The 24,336-nt window shown below is 41.4% G+C and overlaps 1 protein-coding gene across 1 annotated transcript in view; it reads right to left on the bottom strand.

The window, feature by feature from the left end:
- Positions 1-7,956: 7,956 nt before the first annotated feature.
- Positions 7,957-24,336, bottom strand: part of CAV2 (caveolin 2) — a 91,589-nt gene continuing 75,209 nt past the window's right edge. Inside the window, exon 3 of the mRNA XM_069228928.1 lies at positions 7,957-9,868. Coding sequence (XP_069085029.1) covers positions 9,718-9,868 — 151 coding nt within the window. The 3' untranslated portion in view covers positions 7,957-9,717. The remainder of the gene's footprint in view (positions 9,869-24,336) is intronic.

Below are 24,336 nucleotides of genomic sequence, written 5' to 3'. Positions count from 1 at the left end.
GCAGGAGGTCCATTCAGCAGAATGCAATTGGGTTTCACTTAGATGCCTGCATGTGGTGGTCTGAAGTACGTGTTGGTGATTGAGTGTGTCTTTAGTCATTGGATTGAAGCATACCCCACACGAAGGAATGACAGTCTCACAGTAGCAAAGCTGTTACTTAGAGAGTTAACACCACGTTTTGGATATCCGATCTCTTTAGAATCAGATAGGGGAGCTCACTTCAACGAAGAGGTGATTAAACTCTTATGTGCAGCACTAAACATTGAGTAGAAGTTGCATTGTAGCTATCGCCCTGAAGCATCAGGACTAGTGGAACAAATTAATGGTACCTTGAAGTCAAGAATTGCCAAGATGTGTGCCGCTACAAATCTGAAATGCCCAGACGCATTACCTTTGGTGTTGATGTCAATGCAAAACATACCTGACAGGAAGACAGGGCTGTCGCCCCATGAGATCCTCATGGGCAGAGCAATGAGACTGCCAGTATTTACAGCCAATGCACTTGTCATTAATACAGATGATATGGTGTTGGACTACTGCAAAGGGCTGGCTGATGTGGTTCGCTCTTTCTCTCAGCAGGTGCAGGCCACTACCCTGCCACCCATCCATGACCCAGGTCACAATCTGAGAGCTGGAGACTGGGTCGTCAACAAAAAACATGTTTGCAAGACTTGTTTGGAACCGTGTTGGAAAGGTCCCTACCAGGTGGTGCTAACAACTACGACAGCTGTAAAGTGTGCAGGACTTACGAACTGGATACATGCAAGTCATGCATAGAGAGTGGTGAGTCCGCAAGGGCATGAAGAAGTGTTGTTGAGAGCACCAACAACAGCGAAACAAGTAGATACACTTGAACCGGAACAAGAGCAAGCTGAGCCCGAGGTTGAGCCTGAGCTTGTGGAAGATGGGTCTATCACCTCTATAAGAGACGAGAGTGAAGAATTACAGGAGGGTGTGCAAGAGCCCATCTCAACGGATGCAGCAGGAGAACCGAGCACAGCAGAGGTTCTCCCAGAAGCAGACGGTGCTGAAAAGCAAACAGAGCGAGTGCTAGATCAAGAGTGTGAGAGAGTTGAGACGGATCAAAGCCAAAGTGATTCCACTCCTCCTTAATCCATTGCAAGTCCATCAAGAGAAAACACCATAGAAAAAGAAAAGGAAAGGAGTCCAATCCTGAGGAGAATAATGACAGAAGGAATGAGAAAAGGAGATAATTGGCCTGAATCACAAATTGGAAAGAAGAAAGAATTAGTCATAAATGAAACAATAGAAGAGGAAGTGGATACTACAAGAAAGGAAGAATTGAGCAAATGAGAATTAAGTGGAGAACGAAGGTTGAAAAGAAAGAGAGTAGCAAGTCGAAGATCCGCAGGTCCTGAGTGATCATATGCAGCTACAAATGAATGGCAACATGAGTTTATGTCCTTTTGTTTTGATAGAGGTTCCGAGTCAGTACTTTGATGTAACCTGCAAGGGATCAAAAGACTGAGTTGTTGAGCTGATCTAAAGAAACCTGAAAAAAAACTGTTGAAATAAAACCGGAAAAGACATTGACAACCTGATATGACAATTGAAAACTGGATGTGACAAGCTGCTAATCGATTTTGACTAAAGGAAAGGGGGTTCTTGGATGTGAAACTGAATAGCGAGAAGAGAAATTTTTCTTCATTTTTGATTTTTCCGTTGCACTTTATCTAAGAGTTGCTTCTGCTTTCTGATTCTTTACAGATCATGGCTGAGTGAAATAACCAAGTTAGGAATGTTAGGTATTGTTAGATGTTGGAGTGGCAGTTATGTGTGGAATAATGTTTATAATAATGATTGTGGGAATGTCTATTTATGATGTGAAAAATGCTACTATTGTTTCTGTTCCTGAAACTACTACACTAACAGCTTTAGAAAGGTTTAAGTTAGATGAGAAATATTTGCATGATTATACTAATGGTCAAGGAGAGCTTTCTTCTAATGTATTCTATCGCTTGTTGAGTGAGTATGTTGAGACGATGGATGCAAGGAATTGTCTTGTGTGTACGCAAATTCCTTCCTCAGTGGAAGAAGGAGTTACGTACCATAGTTTCCCATTAACATATGGCATAAGCTGTAGTCTGCTACTAACAAGATTCTATAACCAAGAGTATATACAATACTTTTACTCCAATTACGATTTAGTGTTTTCATTTGTTCCTATTATTAGATATCTGAGTAAAATAGCTAAGGAGCATGATATAGTATTAGTTAGAGGCTTCTTTGAACCAGCATTAACGTTTGGGACCGCATACGCTCACAAGAATAACTTAACATGTTTACTTACACCACTAGAAAAGAGCTTTATAGGGCATACTGACGACAGGAGAAAGGCATTGAAGGAAAAGTTAGAGAAGGGATTAGAGAAGAGAACTTATCAAAATGATTATGCTTACACTGCTATTAAAACACAACGGAAGTTAGCTTTAGATGCATTACATGTAGGGAAGCTTTGTATGTATATGTAGGCCAAAATCACGCACTGACACTTTATTTATGGGAACGAGTGAATGTAGGCATGTGCTTTTGTTTCATAGTAAATGGACTTTTATGCTGAATGGTCAGGACACTGCAATTCCTGGGATTTACTATCCTTGTGGACTTAATGCTTATTACCGTCTTCCTAAAGGATGGTATGGGACATGTTATTTGGGGATAGTTTTCCCTAAAATGTATCAGATAGATGATCTAAAGAAGTTTTCAAAAGTGACTGAATTACATCATAAGCCACAGAGGAGGGAAACTGCTTCTGCGATTGTGGGAGACATTTTTGGTGCAGTAATTCCTTCTCTAGGAGTTATTTTAAATGCAATCAAGATACTGAAGTTGTCTACTATTGTGGATAACATGCTGCCAAATTCTACACGGGCAATACTCCTGTTAGATACTGAATTAGCTGCGGATAGAGCTATGACGCTTCAAAATAGGCTTGCTTTAGACATACTTTTAGCGAAAGACGGCAGAGTCTGTAGGGTGATTAATGCTACGCATTGCTGCTCATACATTCCTAATAATGATAAGGAAATAAGAGACTTACTCACTAACTTAACTAATTCAAGTAAGGATTTGAAGGAATTGAAGGAACCAGGGGTTTGGGAGAAAGTAGGAAAAGGATTTGCTTCAGCGGGCAATTGGTTTAGTTAAATTTGGAATGGGGTATTAATAAAAATTGTACAGGGAATATTTAAATTGTGATTGCTTGTATATTAGGATTATGGGGCATACGCAAATTATGGCAAGGGATAAAATTAAGGAGATCTCAAAATAATCAGTGGAGGGAAGAACAACCTAGGGGAAGAATCTGTAGGGAAAATTTGAGAAGAAGGCAAAATACAGCTGAAACAGAACTTTAAAATATTAGTAAAGAAAGGTGTGATGACATATTTAGTCATCAGAGGGACTGCTGAAGCAGATATACTAATTAGAAAATTACTACTGATGTTTATGCGCTTGAATAATGAAAAGTTTGTAGAAAAATTAATCAAGAGAAAATAATGTGCACGTTTGAAAATGTGCCCTCAGGGCACAACAGCCATTTATACGAGATTGTACTAATATAACTGAAACTTTATGAAATGATGAAAAATATACAAGAATAATGTAGTAATATTTCATATTGAAATGTATAACCTATGTTTTACCTTATCTTGTAGTGCTAACTTAGCTGAAATCATGGCCTAGTCTTTCTAGGCCTCACACACAGAGAGCAGAAATAATAATTGTGTTTGCGAGAAGCTGGATGTATGACACGACCCTGAACTGCCAGATGTTAAAGTTGTTTAGCTAGAATTTTCTGCAATGTACCGGCAGACAGGAGATGATGAAGACAATTTGATATAATTATGTGTAGAGTAGGCTAAATGTACTTTCCCAGGACTCGAACAATGGAGGCACTGACTGAAGAGGAACATGCAACAATTTCGATACCTGAAGAGCTGGATGATGAGGACATTGTATAGCGGACTAATCTGCATCTTGTGAAAGGACTAATATTAAAATTAGTAGATTTGGTAAACAAATACTATAGGTTAAAGTCATATCTGCTGACTGACTGACCAATTAGGAATTAGGGGGATGGACTGGGAGACCCTAATAAAAAGTCATGACAAGGGGCTAAAACTTCAGATGCGAGGGGACAATTGATGATGTCAGGAGACGCTGTCCAAGGTTCTGTCGTTGGGCTCATAATCTGAGAGCCTGATGCGTGGCTGACTAATTGATGACCTGATGACGAAGACTGACTTTGTTGCTGATCCATCCTGTGGATAGGTAGCTATGAAAATGTGATTGACAAATTGTGCCTTTTCTTCTAGGTACCAACTGTACTGATTATAAAATTCTCACTTAGATAGATCTTTTCCAAATTAATGTTTTTCTCTAAATTGTTTTGCATGAAGCCCCACATGCTGATGCTAATCTTGGCTAGGTAGGCTGTTAGGAGTTACGTAGATAGTGACAAATGACTGACGAGCTATCTGCTGAACTCTGATATTAATGCTGGTATTCTTTTGGCGTATGTAGGTACATTTACACATATGTTTTTTTCAGTTATGTTATGATGTTTTTCATTAATTGAGTTGATAGAATAAAGATTGATCTAACAGATGATTTAGTATTGTAATCAATAGGGAAATAAAAGTTCTTTAACTCTTCACGGAGTTGTGGTTATTCATGAATAGATGTTATAGGTATTGTCAGTATAAAATTAATGGTTGTCTATGCTGATTATTGATTCCGGTAGTCACTACATGACTAGGATACTCCATGCGATCCAAAAGGTTCATCGACCTATACGCATCCCCTTGTAAGTTTACTTTTTAAGGACCAGGCGCGCTTGCAGAGTGATAACCCATTTGGTGTTCAGAAGACTTATTACTAATATTATTACTTTGGTGCCAGGGGCACTGTAGGTATTACTCATGAAAAGGTATTCAAAATTGACAAATTATTTTTTACGTTACTCATGGTAACCTTGAATGATGTACTGAGATGATCACCAATGCTAATATTGAATAGGGTGGCCAGTAATGTAATCTTGTCTGATGTGGTGACTATTACAACACTACAATGCTAATATGATCAGTGTCTTGCAATGATTTCCATTGAACATAAGTAGCTCTTATTATAGAAAAGGTTGAAGACACCTGCTCTAGATAGCCACACATAAAGGGAGATTAGGTGTGACTGATGCGCATCCACATCCTGCTGGGCCATCCATGGCAGGATGGGAGGGAGGAGCTGACACTTACACCTGAATAGGCTGTGTCCTGTCCCCACACAAAGGCCTGCATACCCCCTGTAGTGAGTCTGTAGCCAAGGCAGGAAGGACATGGACCCTGTCCACTTCAAAGGCCTCTCTTTGAAGTCTCCCCCACTTTCAAGGCACAACTGGGTGTAAGTAGTGTACCTCAGACACCACCAACTCAGTACACTTTTGGAACTGTGGATACTCTGCCAGAAAGGACTGCTGTGCTGGAAGGACTGCCACTCTGTTGGACTGGTACTCTGTAGGACTCTGTCTTTGCTGTGCTGACCTGCTGCCTGCTGCCCTCCTTGCCTGGGAATGAGAAAGACTGGAAATGCATCTCTCCAGCCCAAAACCAAAGCGGGTCCAAGGGCATGCTGGCTTGCCTCCTGATTGATGTCTCAGGGACATACAAGACTTCCAACTTACCTGCTACAGCACCTGGACTCGGTCAACTGTGAGTCTTGCCCTGCCATATGGTGCCAGTACAGTCCTGGACCCTTGAAAGTGGGTATAAAGTGCTGCGCTAGTCAAAATCAGCACATCAGCGCTGCTGAGCTGTTCGAAACCGGTGGATATCCATCAAAACCGATGCATTGCCGCTGCTGTGGGGATCAAGTTTACCGCATATCCGATGGAGCATAGCATCACCTTCATTTCTGATACATTTCGGACTGCGCACAGCTCGGGACCAACACATAACCTACATCCTAATGATTGACACTGATGCATCGCCTACCCTGCTCCTCGCATCTCCCTTGACGTTGACGCAAACCAGGTACTTTGCAGTGGGCCCAAGCCATTCCCTGTATCTCACCTGCCCTCCATGCTGGTTGGCCTGGACTTTCAAATTTGACTCTGTCCAGCGTGACCAGATAGCCCCCATTGGCACGGTATGCTTCTAAGCACTACATTGAAGTGTATTCTTTAAAATTTCATATAGCACATTCTGCTTATTGTTTTTTTGTTGTTTTGGTCTTCTTTTGTTCATTAAAGTAAGCTCTATTTTTCTAATCAGGTTTGTGGTGATTTCACAGTTTTACTGTTTGAAGTGTTGTACAATTACTTAACATATTGCCTTTTAAGTTAAGCCTGACTTCTCTGTGCGAAGCTACCAGGGAGTGAGCACAGGTTAATTTCAGGTGTGTTTGTGACTTATACTGTCTACGATTGTGGTTTCTGCTTGGAGAGGGTGCATACCCCTGTCAGTCAGAAACCCAATTTCTAACTATATATTTACAATAGGTTTCTTTTTCATTCATTTGTGGTGACTCCTTCCACCTGTGGTGCCTATCAGAACTCTACAACTCACACCTTTTACTTTTTTTGCATTTACCACTTATTCTCTGCTTCACTCCACAGGATTCTATATCAATTCAATGCTGGAACAACCATATGCAGCACTGCCCCTACCTCATACTCACTTTTCCAGCACCTAAGGGGCATATTTATGACCCGGATTGTGTTACATGTATTCTAAGCAACATGGTGCATGCGCAACGCAAACCTTAGATGCGATTTATGAAGTCACGCAAGGCAACTGTGTGTGGTCCTGATTGGCTCCATAAATCTGGAGTAAGACAACGCAGCGCAAATCACTGTGTTGCCTTACTCTGCCCTGGGAAGGCGTTCCATGGACATTGCATGGGTGTTCCACACAACTTCCATGGATTTTGACGCATTCCCAGATTTACCAGAACTGGTAAACCAGAAAATGTGATGAAATACTACGTCTTCCCTGGGGAGGCCTAACAAGGAGAAATCTCTTTATTTCTACTTGTTACTTCCTGTTTCTATGTGTGCTGCATTCTGTAGTACCCTTTTGACACTCGGCTGCTGAAAGGGTGCCAGCGCAGGGGAAAAGGCAAGAGTGGGCGATACTGACTAAAATATGGTGCATTCCTCCCCTTTCCCTTTCACGCAATGCAGTGCAGCAAGGAGACTTGCTGAGCTGCACTGAGTCACAAAGTCATAAATATGCCCCTTAGTGTATATTGTATCCCTTTCTGGGCACCATCCAAAATAAAACGACCATAGACTTTGGTTGCAAAGAAGTGAGAGCAAAGCCAAGGTTTTATTCATCAACCTGAACTCTGCCTGGACTTCCAGAGAAACCAATCTGCAATTCAAGATATACACTGACCCCTTATTTAACCCAATACTTCAAATATGTGCAGCTATTAAGGCGCGGTTTTCAGCACACAAGACACGCGCTCATCCTCCAGTTTCTCGTACTATCAGCAAGCAACATGCTGACAGGCATCTTCATCGACTCCCACTGTCACTAAGAAAACCTGCTATATACCCAGACCACTGCTTCCAAAAACTGCCTTCCTTTATGTGGCTCATCGAAGGGCACACATCAGAAGCTTCCTGAGCCCCCGTTTTCTCCAGTATAAAATTCGAGGTCCTGGGGACATCCATGAGGCCATGAATAAACCCATATGAGTAACAAAATTAATCTTCACACCACAATATCTACTCTTTAAGGAGCCATCTTGAAATGTGACATCAGTGAGACCTGCATGCCTGCAGCTCTATGTTATGAAACTCTGTACAAGGCAAAGCCAGTGAATTTAAAAATCTGGAGTGCTGAGATCATATAAAACATTTTGTAGGATTCCTTCACTCTGTTCTAACTCTGCAAGAATGTGATTATGCAGGGTACACAAAAATACAACAAAATATCGAGCAACATTAATGATTTATTAAAAAACGTGCATGGGCTGTTACATTAGGCACATACAACCTTAGTAGGTAGTTGTTTTCATTAACGTAGTAAGGTTCACACATTTTACTTCACTGTTAGCTTACAAAAGCTGGACTAAATGTTTACGGCAAAACTGATAAATGTACACTCGTGTGTGTAAGCCATAATGAAAGGAATGATTAGATGCACCGACCTATCTCCATCATAATACAAAACTGATGTGTGTCTTAAATATGTGCGCATGGGTTGAAGGACATGTCTACTCAGGTGTCATTTTCTGCTCATTTTCTTCTATTTTTTGTTGCTTGTTTAAGGTCACCTGGTCACAGTGAGGAGGAGCAAGATACCAAGGGAGTAATGTATAGTGTGGGTAAGAGACCGAACAGGATGAACATATCTGGCTCCAAAACACTAGAGGCGAATTCACAAAGGCGTTCATGAGTATGTAAACTAGTACTACAGGAGTACTATCTCACAGGCTCATACTACCTGAGAAGTGCTACAGTAAGTAGTACCTCACAGACTCATACTCATGTAATACTCCTAAGCAGTACTACAGGAGTACTACCTCACAGACTCATTCTCATGTAATACTATCTTTAGCAGTAGTACAAGAGGACTACCCTCCCTGACTCATATTCATGTAATACTACCTGAGCAGTACTACAGGAGTAGTACTCCTCGGACTCATACTCATGTGATAGTACCTGAAGCAGTACTAAAGGAGTAATACCTCGCAGACTCATACTCATGTAATGCTATCTGTTGCCATACTACAATAGTACTACCTCACAGACTCATACTCAAGCAATACTACTTATAGCAGTACTCCAGGAGTGTACTTGATGTACCCGTGAATCCCTTGGTGGATTGGCCCTGAAACATTTGAAGTGAGAGTAAAATGGGAATATTCATCAACAAGTAGTATAAATAGAAAGGCCTGTGCCCTGTTTGCACATTTCCTAATAAAGAATTGAGAATTTCGGGCCAACTCACGAAGGCACTCATTAATGTCTTTCTGAATTAGCTCCTATGCTTATGGCTTCTAAAATACTGCAACTGCAATAAAACGTACAGTAAGCTAGCTCATTGCAGAACGCTGACAGACTGTGCATAGTAAAGACATGCATAGCTCCTGAATACACTGATTGCAGAATCACAAATGCGCAGTACCACATATAACTAGGCAAGACATTGAATCAGGTGATATGTTATATATTTGAGCCGATTTTACTGGCAATTTTGCGGTGGATTGCAAAAGACGTTCAGTGAAATAATGCTATTTTCTGCACCAAACCTATTGAAGGAAAAGCCATGTTGGAATTCTCCTTCAGTAAAAAACATATACTAACGGTTTTTATTTAAATAAATACACTGGTAAAATGCAAGAGTTCATACACCGTTTCCACAGTGTACCTTTGTATCATTCACTTGTTTAATGAGGCTGAGTGCATTAATACTGATCTGCGTGATGTGGTTCAATAAAGGCGACTCTGCTTGATGAAGCAAAACGTTAGATGAACACTTAGCAAAAGTTGTACCCTCGAGGTAAATAGAAATATTTGATATATCATTCATTTTCTGGTAATACAACTGATTCCCTGAAAAAAAAAGATTTTAGACAAAATCAAAGAAAAAAATAAATGTAACCATCGCAGCTGAAAAATATACAAGAGCACTTCCTCTACCAGAGAAGTACATCTCTTAGTCCAATGCAGTGTTATTGCACCAAAGGGGCTTAATCTTGGTCCAGGCGCACCCTGACGGAGGAGAAGATCTTCCCCGTGCTGCTGAAGCAGGGAGTAATGAACGCCTCTGTCGTGGCCTTCCATATCGTTTTCACTGAGGGCAACATCATCAGGCAGGTCTTTATGAAAGGCATTACAATCCTAAACAGAAACAAGAAATAATTAGTGTGCGGTCTTTACTTCGGCTTAGTACAATTCTAGGCAGCACAAAAGCAGACGAGTCTGCCATTCAGAAGACACCAGGTTAGAATGAATAATTTATGTAAGGCAATGGTTGTAAAATACGACTGTTTCTAAAGGCAGAACTTATTACAAATGTATCAATGAATTATAACCTTCAAATTGGTAGATGCTCTGAATGATTTTAATTCTTGTATTCTCGTTTGCAAATCTTTAGGTGCAGAAGTAGAGCAGCACTGGGGGTGTGGTAGTCTCAATGAAACTGACAGAGGAGCATGACTGTAGAAACTGTTCCTCAATCAGAGGAGTAACATACTGTATTTATCGGCGTATAACACGCACTTTTTCTCCCTGAAAATAGGGGGCAAATGATGTGTGCGTGTTATACGCCGATATAATGTTAAGGACCCATAGTACATACCGAAATTTAAGTTTATGAGGTGCGTGTTATACGCCGGTGCGTGTTATACGCCGATAAATACGGTAGTTGCAAGTGCCCCTCAACCATGCCTCAGGCATCATCAAAACAATGCTCAGCCTCAGTTGTTTCATGTACTGGTACAGCCTTTGGCATGCCCAACTGGCCAAGCCCAACACAAAACTGTGTACTGTCTCAGCATAGAGAGGCCTAGCAAGCACGAGACAGGGACCTTTCATAACCAGACCCCTAGGATATCTTGACCATATTATGGAAAGTGCCCCAGCGGTGCAGCAGGCATGTGCACCCACTTTGCGCACCCCCAGGGCACTTTGGTATTGGCGAAAGGGCCGCATATGGTTGTGTGGCCCTTCTGTTATACAGCGAGCGCTGCCACACATATACCACCAGCAAGATCACCAGTGAGAGTAAAATGGGAATATTCCTCATTTTCATAGGGGTGTGACCCTATGCAAATGAGGGAATCCATTTGACTCTGTGCCCTCATAGTATTATAGACGGTGGTGCAGAGGCAAAGAAGCTGTCGAGAGGTGCACTGTCAGTGCGGCCCCTGTTGGCAGCCCTCTGCAGGGAGGAAAAGTGGGTTCTTTGGACCCCCCCACGACATCCCTTTTCAGGTGAGTGAAGTCACTCATTGCACCTACCTGCAAGGGGATCTCTAATCCCCCTTAAAAGTGCAGGTGAGTTGCTGCCTGCACAATGAAACACAGAGCAGCTTTAAAGTAGGCCTGGGTGGAGTTCACGGAGATCTGCTACGCAGAACTCCACGAAGTGTCAAAAAAAACTCCACTGCAGTACACGGAGTTCCGCGAGCAGCAGAGTTTGGGTAAGGCACACTGTTCGCACTGAATTTCAGCATGGGAGTTTCTCCTGCGTTGTAAAATCAGTGCGAATGGCATCATGCGGAACACCAGATGGCGCTAACTTCTTTTTGCTTCACGAGTAGATTTTCTACTCGAGCAGCAAATTCCCCAACGCGAATGGCAGCTTTCTCATTGCAAGTGGTCGTGGCATACCTCGACTGCTGTATGTTTATCTGTTAACCCTAGCAATAAACAATGAGCCTCATTTAGTGGTGGGTACACTGGAGTAAACAGAGCTTGGACCCAGAATCAAGTAAAATGTTTCTCTTGACCCATTTGTAAATGTGCCATCCACAATGAGGCATTTGGGGGGCACACCAGAAATGACTCTGCAGTATGAATAAAGCAATTTTATATTTTGGTAAATGAGGCATCACTTGATTTCGTGGCATGTATCTTGAGTAAATTACACTACTGAACCTGAACAGTATTTCGCAGTTCTCTGTGTTTAGAATTAGATGTGGCCTAATGTTGATCAGTGGAGCATTGAGCAGCCAAATGTATAGAAACACTGTTGTATAGCTTTTACAGTAAGTTTTGGAAGATTTTCTAAATTAAGAGCATTCATTTATGTATTCTAGTAGTTGTTCAAGAAACCTCGGAGGTAATACCAGAGTACATTAATCTTTGGAAACTATTTCTTTGGCCTTCTTCCATTGGTGAATATCCTAAGCTAGTTACAGGAGTCAGGAAACTAGACAGAGTGTTAGATTCTGAGCATTATGTGGAAGGACACATCTGTCAGATAACCAAAACATGCTCAATTCCTGCTGTTGTCCTTCATCCGCAGAATCACAGTAGCTAATTCCTTTATTCAACTGCAAATTAATTCCAATAACTCAGCCTGTCGTAGCATTCCTAAAAACAGTCTACAATAATTTCAGAATAATCTTGTGTGTGTAAATAAATAAATATATATATATATATATATATAAATATATATATATATACATACATATACAAATACACACACACACACACACACACACACATACACATACACATACACACACACATATATATAGATATACTTAGGCCAAAGTGTTTTTTGTTTTGCTAATAACTTTAGTGAAGGTTGATAAATCGTCACAAAACTTTCCAAAACAAAAGTTAATCTCAGTTCCTTTCTGTTTTGGGGTGATCGGCCAAGTGGGGGCAAAGACAAAGGGGTGGCTCAAAACACAGTTTCCCAATACAGTCTCCAATAAGAGTTTTAGACAGCAATATAGAAAAAATGACTGAACAGAAATACATCAAATTTGACTGAAAGCTAGATCGTTACTCATAAAGTGAGCTTTTTGTGATTTAGGGTAATCCCGTTCTGTCGTTTTTGAAAAATATATTTCAAAAGTTAGAAATATCTGGGTGAGGCCGAGTGATTTGATAGACAGGCTGCAACATCAACAGAAATGTTACGGCTGCCATTTAGAGTACTCAGGGACTTGGTTCCATTGTCCTGAGTTGATAAAAAAATATTATACAAGGGGGCCGTGTAGGGGTACCTTGAACCTCTGGCCCTTGTGCGGGGAGGGACCAAATAAAATAAACATTTTTACATTGTCGTTTCTGCAGTACTCCTGCGGTACCCAGTGCCCTTCCCCCCTGGTAAAAAATGTGTTGGGTATCTGTGGGTTTCACGGCCTGCAAAGAGGGGCGGGAGGGTTGGCCGCAGGGCATTCCAGCAAGCCCATGCCATGCACAGCCGGGTCCTGTGCCTAATCCCCCCACTGCATACAGCTGGAGAATATTATGTATACTAACAAGATCATACTTTGCATTAATAAACCCTAGAAATTCACTGAAGAAACTAAAGGTTAAAGAGGAGTTATATGTAGGTTAGGTACTAAAAGTTTAAGTTACATAAGAAAAGACTTTGAAACTGAAAAAAACACAAAGGTTAAAGAGGATTTATACATAGGTTCAAGTTTTGAAAAAAAACAAAAACCAATGACTTTCACCACTTATACGTAAGTGACCTAGGTATAACTTGCACCTTCACAATATACTGCTCTAGAGATTTTACAGCACTCATGACATGTTCATTCATATTACTGATGACATCACAGATGACATCTCAAATCTATGGGGGTGCAAATGAGGCAAACAGTGTGAATTTGCTTTTTTCCCTTTTCGGTGCACCTCTGTAGATATTTATCTTGCTGATACATGTTTACATCATTGCTACAGTGAAAATGAATGGACTAACCAAAACCTTCATTTGAGTGGAGCATAAAGGCAAGATGCACTGGATAAAATTGGACGTAGTTGTTGGAGAGTCTTTCCTCCATCACCAGGTTTTGGGGTCCCTGCAAATGAGCTAGACTAGTTTAAAATAACACACTCCTCAAGAAGACACATCCTCAAGTCTGAGTGACCAGGTAGTGACAACAGTGTTTGCCGTCAGTGCCGGATAGGGTTGGCCCAGTGACTGATGCAGATGTGGGCCTGGGGGCTAGCAACCCCTCAAAAACCTACCCCATGCAGAAAAGCTTGTATGGTACAAAAGGAAAACTTCCTCCAGTTCAGTTCTTCATCAGCTTTTGCGCTATCCTTACCAACAAGAGAGATATAATGATTCTTTTTGAGTGATGAGGAGAATGGTTCATGATCTGGCCTGGAGTTACTTGAGTGATCTGATTTAAGTATGTAAACTCAGGTGATATCATCATTTACAGCTACATCAGCAACTGTAGAGATGACTGTCCAAAATGGAAATCTTGCTCACACATATACCTTCCTGACTCTTAATCAACTCCTAAGTTTAAAATTAAATCTCCAATGGTAAATTATTATTATAATATGATTTTTTTTAATTACACAGCTACCACCCCAAAAGGGCCCCTTAGCTCCTGGACTGATCATGTGCAAATTGTAGAATCTTTCAAGTGGCTTGCTATTTAGTAACAAGCAGGGGTTTTTGATTACTCAAAATGTTTTCTCAGTGAGAGTTCCAGACAAAGCGCAAGCGGAAGATCCAGTGCTTAATTTGTAAAAGAATAAATGCTGGGGTCCAAAGCTTGCTTTAAAGCCGGTGTAGCCTGCTCTATTCAATGTCATGGTTGCAAAAACTGAGGCTGCTACACCTGATGTCTCTTTAAATCACCACTAGATGCTCCCTGATCTTTTAGCTCACTTTTGTGGATTCTATTTTACTCCAGCTTTCTCGCTTTCTCACGATTTTTCCATCTGACATTTCCTCTTTGTTCCCCCCCAACTCTGAGTGTTTTTCTCTCTCTCCTCTAGGTCAAAGTTTGATGAGGAAAAACAAGTATCAGTCCCAGGTGCGTAGTTTGGTCAGTAAGACTGGGTGGGGGAGCTAGAGATTTTCCAACAATCACGCTGGCATAGAACATTAAAATACATCATACAAGCAAGGTGGATGAGACAGGCGTAAGGAACAGTGGAAATGTAGAGGAATGTGGACTGGTAGGAGTACTAAGTAAGAGAAAAGACAATGTGTCTCATTACGAGTTCAGCGGATGGTTTAGACCGTCTGCAGAACTTCTGATGGGAAAGTTGCCGCCATACAGGCTACCTCCCCGCCGGGCCCATTAACAGTTTCCCGCTAGGTCAGTGAGCGGAAACCGGAGTTTCCACCCGCTGGCCTAGCGGGAAACCACCTACAGCATTATCTCCAGCTCGTAATCGAGCTGGCGGCAATGCTGTAGGATGCAGGCTGCAGAGCAGACAGTGAACATTGTGAGGGTCATGGCTAGGGGGGCCCATGCCAAGTCCAAGGGCAATGCATGGGGGCCCCTGGGGCTCCCTGCACCCATTCTCTGCCAGCCTTTTCATCACAGTGCTACCCCCATGAAATGGCTGGTGGAGAACGAGGTTTTAATCCCCAGGGCAGTGCTGCATGCAGCGCTGCCTTGGCAGATTAGGACCGCCACCTACCGCCAGAATCCCGGATCCTGGAGGAGCTGGCAGTCCCAACGCGGCCAGACCACCATGGTTCAAATTTGGCACTTGGACTGCTGCATTGGCGGCGGTCTGACCACTATCCGCAAGTGTGGTGGTCTATTGACCGACACACTCGTAATGGGGCCCCTATTTTGCAATATAACCAACATTTTCAAGGACTTTCAAAACAGAGAGGGAGAGAGCATGCATGTGTTTTTGTCTGTGTCAGTGTAAAAATTCCTGGTGAAATCTGACAGACACTTCCCCATACCCAACTGAAAGCACCTGTACCCAACTACCTATCAGCAAAATACATTTATTGGGGGCTGTAACACCCCAAACACCCCCCCTGGAGCTACACCCATGGTCAGTCCCTAAAAAACAGAGTGCCGGTGGGCCCCACCTGCAACCATCAGATCAAATTAAGCACTAGAAAGGTCATTTTAGATATTTACATATATTTAGTACTCAGTGAATTCCTGGTGTCCCTACTTTGAAGATTATACTGATGGAATACCAAAGTTGCCTTTGTTTTGCGACCTCAAATTTCTTCAAGTGACATATTTTTGTGAATGTATGCAGTAAGAGCTTAAGACCAGATTCATAGTAAATTTTGGGCATAATGCAAGCTGAATTCAAGACAAATCGCTTTTTCATACGTAGTCACTGGATTAGTGAAGTTAATTGGCATCAGATTCTATCTTTTCAGATTGAGAGAGAGAAAGAAAGAAAAAGAGAGAGAGAGAGAGAGACTGACGAAATGAATTGAATTAATGCTACATTTTAACATGTTTTAATTTAATAACACGTACATATTTAACTTAATTTATAAAATCTTAAAATTATTACATGCATTTTAAAATATAACTGATACAAAGTTTGCTAAAAAATAAATAAACAGAAATAAGAAAGTAAGGGAGAGCGGGTGACCTTAATGTTGACCTATTGTTCAAAACATAATATTTTAACATAATGAATTAATAAAATTTAATTAATTGAAAGTGTAATAAAAAGTTAATTTAAGGAGTTTGTCTTCAGTATATCTTTAAATATTTTATTAAGTATTTTAATATTATTTTTTAAATTATTCTGTAGTTTTACTTAACATTACATTAATTTTAGTTATTTTAAAAATAATTATATTAAACAAAATTTAATTTCCATTTATTTTTATAGGAAGCTCTCCAACTGGTGACAAGGAAATTCACAGATAGATGGATAGTTACAGGTAATAACTTCACACTCATAAAATCAGTTGTGGAGTCTTCACCTCGTAGTTTAATGAACTACTGCACTAGACTTAGCTTTTAGGTTGAAGTGAAAGAGGTGGTTAATGCAGCATTGTCCAACCAAGGGATACATGTGTGAGGCCCAGGAGGTGGACTAGACAAGATGCCCTAGTAACTAACTGTTCATAGAATCGTAAATGTCCCAGGGTTTAGAACAGTCGGGGGAAATATACTTGTCCTTCAGTTACAACTTCTTACCTCAGGTATATTACCAACTTTGAGCCCCAGAACCATGCATCTATTAGCTGCCAAGCTATTGGTAAGATAGAGTGCATGTTGACATGCAGCGTTAATCATATCGCTCACATCAGGCAAGAGTGGAAAGGGCATTGAGACTGTTGATTACCACTGGGCAAGGTGTAGTGTGCTAGGAGATTTAGGGGGAGTGCTTGGTAGTGCCAGCTGCGTTGTGAACACCATTGCAGTCAATGAGTAAATGCACAGGCATCAGAACAACCAGGATCTGCTAGCTAGAGGAGAGGTGCTAGGTGGAAAAGAGGTAATGAATTGACTAATTATGGTAAAATAAAATTCAAATGCTCCATGAAACTGACCAACTGCGACTGCAATTGACCTCACAGAGAGCAGTTTCATTTTTGAGGGCCACCAACCAGATTGCATGACTAGTGGGATCTATCATGGCATTTCATATACTCTTTATCCTCATACACCATACATTATCTTTACTTGCCATTGGTCCAATATTGTATGACCCAGTTCAGAGAATGACTTTTCCAAAGGTCACCTAGGCTTCAGGTGGTCTAATGGCCTGATTCTGCACTCTCTCAAACTGTTACCATCCAGGGCATATGGCCATCCTGGAAGCCTATGGATGACTTGGAGGTACCAATAATTATTAGGAATGGGTAGTGTAGCCTACTCACCACCATGCCCATTAAGCAATTAGAGTTAGTATCATCTTTGCACTTTGGGAATGGCACCCATGTCATCACTTTCACTTGTGTGTGTCACAGTCATCCACCTATTGCCAGTGTGGAAGCTGAGGTTGTGGAATTAAAAGAACTGATAGAGAATGTTTCCTCCACTTGAAAGACATCCACAACCTATTTGGGAGCAAATAAAAATTACACCTACTTTGAAAACTCATCAGATAGAAGATTGGGGTCGCGGAAGGGAGAATGTGAGGTATTAGAGGACTTTTCCCTGTATGCTAGGACAGTCATCTGTCCTTTTTTCCCCGGCCTGTAGTAAGATCTGGAGACAAATTCGTTTCACCCTCTTTACTTTATAATGAAAGTGGGATGAAAGATTTAAAAAGGGAAGTAATGCAGAAGGGAGTATAGTCAAGGGATAGACTGAGATCAAGTGTTAAAGCCATAAATTCATTTAGCAATTAATCACCTTTAGAGCTAGCGGGAACACATTTTACTGAGCAATATATCACAGGACAAACTACAGTTACCTCTAAACAGAAGGAATGAATCCAGCAGCCCCTGGGGGCAAGGAACTGGATAAAGAAATGCCCCCTGAAGCTTAATAGCTCAAAGACAAGGTTCTATGGTCCAAAACACACTTGACGAGCCACACTATTGTGTGATCTACACTTCTAATCTTTGTGAATATAACTGAGATCAGAATGCCTTTATCAGTGGCTAACTCAAAAGTGAAACTCATTTTGTATTTTTTAAGAATACCCCCTTATTCTACGACTCTCAACCTCAGATCTGTCAGCTCTTCTGGACTTTGCCATTTATGAAATCCTCCGACTGGATGCTGACATTAAGCTAGCCGAGACTCCAGCCAGTGGCATAACAAAGGCCCCGTTAGCCCCCTCGGCGCGGAGGGGAGGGGGTAGCTCCAGCTGGGTCTCCTCAGCACAGTACACTGTGCCCCTGACTGGGTCCAAGGGGAGGGGCCCTCCTCCAGGGACTCCGCAGGGGGGGCCACTCAAGTTTAGTGATGCCACTGGCTCTAGCAAGAGTTTTTTCTTATCATCCTAACAGGTCTGGAGTTCAGAAAAGACAAAATACATAATATGACAGACTGGGAGCATGAGCAAATATAAATGCCTCCATGCCTACAGAACCCCCACTAGCTTCCTGCAGAGATTGGAATCATATTCCACACCCTCTTCATTTTTACACGACCCTCTCAGCACAGTCTACAAACCCACTGTGTGGACAAAATACCAATACATGGCTACGAGGTCTTGCTACCGGAAGAGACCAATCCGTCTTTGAAACCCAGATTTAACATTGCACTTCTTTGGAAAGAAGCAATGGTGTAGAAAGGGTCCCAGGGGATTTAATGCAAACCAGGAAAATAGCCACAGTACGCTCGAGCTGAGGAGCGAGGAACAGCCATAACTGGGGTGCAGTGGGCCCCTCAAACCTCTGGGCTCCTGTGCCATCTGCAGTACTATTTGTAGGTGCGCCCCTAAAACCGAGAGTGTACAAGTCTTTGAAATTCATGCATGAGTGAACCCGCTTTTGTGTAAGGTGAGATTCAGCATTTACAACAAAACTGAAAATAACTTACCGTCCTCATTCGCCCGTTTCATCTATAAAATCACGTTAATTACACACCGAAGAATGAGAAATCCTCCTGAAACAATATGATTCTCAGGGATAATATGAAACCGAAAGATATATTTGTGTGAACGCCACGAATGCAACCATAGCTCAAGGCACTGTTACAAAAAAGCCTAAACTCTGCCATGCATCGGAAATGAGTGAAAGGTAATTTTGGATTGCCACAATGTGTGTCTTTAAAGCTCACTGTATTATGAGATGTATAATTAAAACGAGTATTTCCCCCAAGTGCCTTTTTAGCTCCTTGTGTTGACAGATTAATGCGAACAGTACAGAAAGGAAGAGTCATATTCACTGTAGTTATATTGCTGGATTAAAGTCAGCGCGGTGTTATTGATGTCTCCTTGGAGCGTTTCTTGACTACCTCACCACGAACTAGGAAAGCTTGCAAGACGCCGGTTGATTTATGCCGGTTCTAATCCCGAAGCAAGGGGAGTAGGGCACTGCTGTCCAACGCAAACAACTGTAAATATGGCAGAACTGAGTTCCTCTGATATCCCTTCTCTAATACCTCATTCAATGACATATTAAAACATTTACCTTTTCCATCTAGTGCCGATTCCCCAAAATTACCGGTCGGGGACTTCAGATCGTGGTAATCTACTTTGATAGTTTATGAAGGGCATTGTTGGCGTTCTCTGCAACACTGACTTTATCGCTTTTGGCTTGATTGTCACCCGTCACTTTTTTAACAATAATGAAACCAAACAAAACTAAATCAGTGAGTAAAATGCCTGAACAACAAAGGCAATAGACGACTGACTACAATGCAAGAGCCAGTAAAAACGTGGGCTAACCTCAATGGCTTCAGTTGGTGTTGGATGCACACATCTCAGAGAATAGTTACACATTCATAAGCATTGTTTATTTATACATGTTTAGTCATAGAATATTTATTTATACAATGATGCTTACACTAGACAGAGTCATAACTGCATTACTCGAGGACAGTGTCAACAATTTGGTGGCATATTGTAATGCTGTTGGGCATCATCGGCTTGGGTGTCGCCCACTGTAACATATCTGTCAAGATCTCAGGGTAATGGACTCTCAGGTTTCCGCTAGAGTCACACAGTTGTCTTATTATGACTACTGAACATGGTGTCTAGATATAAGTTTTGCTGTATGTTGGTGGAGGTGTGTTTCACACAGCTCACCTGCAATTAGTTTCAATGAAACTTGGCCAAGGCCTCTTGTCACGTTAAACTGTACAGTGGAATCTGGTCTTCAGCAGTCAAACAACGAGCTCAAGTCTCCACAGTGGACTCGGTCATCCAGCACCTGCACAGTTGACTCCTCTTTTGTTTCCTGGTAAATGTGCACATATGAGGAGAACACCAACTCCTGCAAGTCTGCTCCTCTCAGCTAAATGATAGTGGAAGAGTTTTAGCAGCCCCAAGTCAATGACTAGAGCTCCAATCTTCATTGTGTCCACGTCACAAGGACTTTATTATACCATTGTAACAATCCTCCATGCTGGCCGCCTGCTTTGGAGCCTTCCTTTTGGCTTTCATGGGAGTTGTACCTCTTGCCATAATCCTTATACATTCCTTTGATTTCCAGTGGAGCCCAAATAGTTTCTGTGATACCAAGAAGTCGCCTTTCTTGCTATTGCCAATAATTGGTAGTGCTCACTTGTGTGTTGAACATTACTTTTAAAACCCTAGCTGAAATGTACTGACGAAGACTAAAAAGAATACAACCTGATGCATTTTGCTAAACATCACCCATTATCCTTGCCTTCCCGTACAGCGACCTGGTAATCCCCCCAAAACTAACTCATGGGTCAATTCTGAACTCACAGTATTCCATTAAAGACTGCCTAACTTTGGCGTCTTGTACCTCATACTCCCTTTATATGTCATCCTTCACTTTTGTTGATCAGACATAGATGATGGGAGCATTGATTCTGCATTAAGATGGTTGTATACAACTACTTCTGCTGGATTATTGTATTTCTCCTTTAGGTCCCTTACACAGCATCATTTCAGGGACACATTCCATACTCTTTTCCAGCAGCTTTCTCTTTCCTTTGATCAAATAGTAGGACTTGAAGAATCCTAACTTCATCTTTACTCTTTCATTTACAGTACTACATAAATTCACCCAAGATGGTTGTACATGAAGGTCCTTCCCTGCACTATTCTATTAATTCTTTATTCTGGGTTCCTGAACAGAGGAAAGCTTTAGGGAGGAAACGTAACAATCTACTAGCTTTCAATAGTATCCCAAGTCTATGCATTGCCAATACCGAACTGAAGCATGGTTGTTAGGGTGCTTTACACAGTACCACAACTCCTGACGGGCAATTCATGGAAACCTGAAACAAACATGTTGAAGAATTTGTATCCAGCTGGAAATATGATGAGCACTTTGCGACTTGAAGATCCTAGACTACTTTCATAAGCAGAAAACATAAATACGTCTTTTAAAATGATTAAGATCCAGATTTATCTAGGCATTTATTTAACAATGATTGCTTTGATGCAATGCTTTGACCAACTGAGACTTTTAGGGTTGTGAATATTGCATCAGTTTCATTAATATAAAGAGCCTTAAAACAAGTAAGTAACTAATTAGGCTGAGTGCCTGTTGCAGAGAATTGTTTCTAAACTCCAAGTCACAGATTCATATCTTATCATGATCAATTCAGCCTTGCATCATTCTAGGGTTGATACACTAACTCAATAGGATTAGATAGCAGTAAGCTCTCTCATTACTGAAATAATTAACTATATTAATTGTTAATATAAGTCATGAGGCACAATGCCAACTTCAAGGGTCGTCCTACAACACTTATCCTTTGGATTACAATTCCGACCATTTCTGTGCCTCTGACCTTTACTTCAAAGACATTTAAAATTGGCAGAACTCTGTTTCCTGCACCATTTCTTTCATATTCTTCTAGACAAAGTGATTGCTCTTGTTTTGACGTTTTCCTTTGGTGTTGGTCCAATTGTATCATTTTGTGAATCTGTTCCACAGTAATCAGCTTGCACCACTTGATTTAAATGAATATCACCATTACCTAAATTACAGTTATTTGGGACAGAGAAAGGATTCGTTCGCTGCCTCATGTTTTCTCTAGAAGAGCTAAACATTTTAATACACCTCATAAACCAAGCAGTGGTGAAATGTCGTGGGTGGAAACGTTTTCTTCTTGAAATGTGTTATTTTTATCACCATATTTACTAATGGGAATGCTTGCCAGCCAATGCGCCTTGACAAGGAACAGCATAGTATTCCCTTTGTAAATACGGTGGGAAACATACCGCAAGGTTAACACCTTTACCACATATTACACTCTTAACACTGCCTCCTATATATGACATTTGTGAAAAATTCCTTTAGGCATGTATTAATGTGTACTCATGGAACCAGTATGATCTCAGGATGTTAACTTGCTCACATTCTCTATTATATTTTGCAGACTTCACTAACGCCTACAGTGCAGGTTGTCCATTTCATCTGCATTGATAGCACACTTGAGTGTCATCAATGACATGCTCATTAAGAGTACTGTCATTAAAAACGTAAATGGGAGGTAATCAAATTAATGGAAATTTCTAGTAATTGTGCCGCTTTTGATAGGCATAGTACAATTTTCCTCTAAATGTGAAAATAAAATTCAAAGAAATGCAAAAAATATATAAAGTTTGTCACACGTTATTCCCCATTTGATTGAACAAGACAAATATGACTCCAGGCCTAACTCTGTAGCCAGGCTGTTGCAATTTTGAACCTGCAGTCTGACATGTCAAAAAAACCTTTTGGCATGAGGAAACATTCCTTTCAAATAATTATGTCAACCCCTCTGTAGACTTTGTAACCCACAAGGGAGGATGCATTCTATTTAAAAGTAGGACACACAGAAATTTAAAGTTACTGTGTCTTAGTGTGACTAGCACCCAAAAGCTATTTTCACTACAGAAAGGCTGACTGGTTCACAAAGAAACACTGGGAATCAATATTAAATATTAACTCTGCTATCTCAGGGTAGGGAACAGCTTAAATGTGTTAAATAAATATATTTTTAATATGTATCAAAAGCCCAACATAATGGTGAAGTCAGATTTCTGATAAGTAGTAAGGAAAAGTGACTTTCAAAAAGTTACCTCTCCTTTGCCTGAAGCTCCTGAGGCTAATTTTCATTAGCCCTTCACCTGTCACCCAGATTGTGAATAGACCTGATGAGATCTGAAACTGCTCCCAGAGCAGGTAGAGATAAGGGGGCCTCCCCTGTCACAAGCAGATGTCAGATGATACCTAAACAGCTCCCTTCCTTTGTCCTTCTAATTAGGCAGGTACCTGGAAGACACGAAACTGGCCTTTTATGAGAAGGCCAGCCTAGGTCTTCTGTAGTCCCTGGCAGTGCTTAATTTGTGCTTGTTGTTTTTGGTGAGGAGGACCGGCACTTTTTTTTAGGGCTGGCACTTATTTTTCTGCCTCAAGCATTTACTGTGAGCAAAACACACATATGGGAAAGATGGAGGAAGAAAAAAACGAAAAAGCGTCACAATGGGGGAAAGCAGAATGCAGCAAGAGTGAGCCGAAGGGGCAGGGAGTGGCTGTAAATGGATAAAGAGGCCCGAGATGGCTTCAGGATTACACTGCCTCAATATTCTCTGCTCGCACATTTAATTGCAGCAGTCACGTGTTTCAGACGATGGATTTGGGCACCAGAACATTTTTATTTACAAATTAAGCACTGGTCCCAGAAAAAGGGTGGCACCAATGGTGAGGTGTATACAAGGGGTCACACACCCCTCGCTTACCCAAGGGTATTGTGCTGAGCTTTGCTGTACGTGATGCCACTGACAAATCTCTCGCCTCCTATGAAAGATCACTGAGATTGCGCTCGGCAGACTAACATCACTGGGGGGACACATTGTGTGAGTTAATAGCTGCACTAGGGAGGAATGCACTCCTGATCTGAAGGAGGGTGTAGCAGATTCCAACAAGAAAATGAAGAATTAACTACTGCAGAAGTTTAGGCTTACACTGGAGGAGTAGCAGAGGACAGTCCGGGACACACCATAAGATTCACAACAAACCAAGGCTGATTTTGTAGATGTCTCAGTGAAAGCACTGGATGTCTGTGTGAAAGGCAATCACTACTTAAGATGGGATATATAATCTGATCACAAAGGAGCACTTCTTGAGTAACTGTTCTTCAGAGTTACACCAGCATCTAGTGGATTCCATGTTGCCTGACCCCAGGCAGCTTATGAATGCAGCTGACGTGGGTGTGTATTAGGGTGCCTACAAAAGCTCCTGAGGGGTGATCCCAAGAAAGAGGGTACCCATTCCAATGCCTCTTCAACACCAATGTGCCCTCCTTAGATACAGTCTGCTGCCTTGCCCTGCTGAAGATATTTGATTT

Source organism: Pleurodeles waltl, chromosome 4_1 (genome assembly GCF_031143425.1).
Source record: "Pleurodeles waltl isolate 20211129_DDA chromosome 4_1, aPleWal1.hap1.20221129, whole genome shotgun sequence".
Taxonomy (NCBI): Eukaryota; Metazoa; Chordata; class Amphibia; order Caudata; family Salamandridae; genus Pleurodeles; species Pleurodeles waltl.
This window is presented reverse-complemented; position numbering and strand designations above follow the sequence as displayed.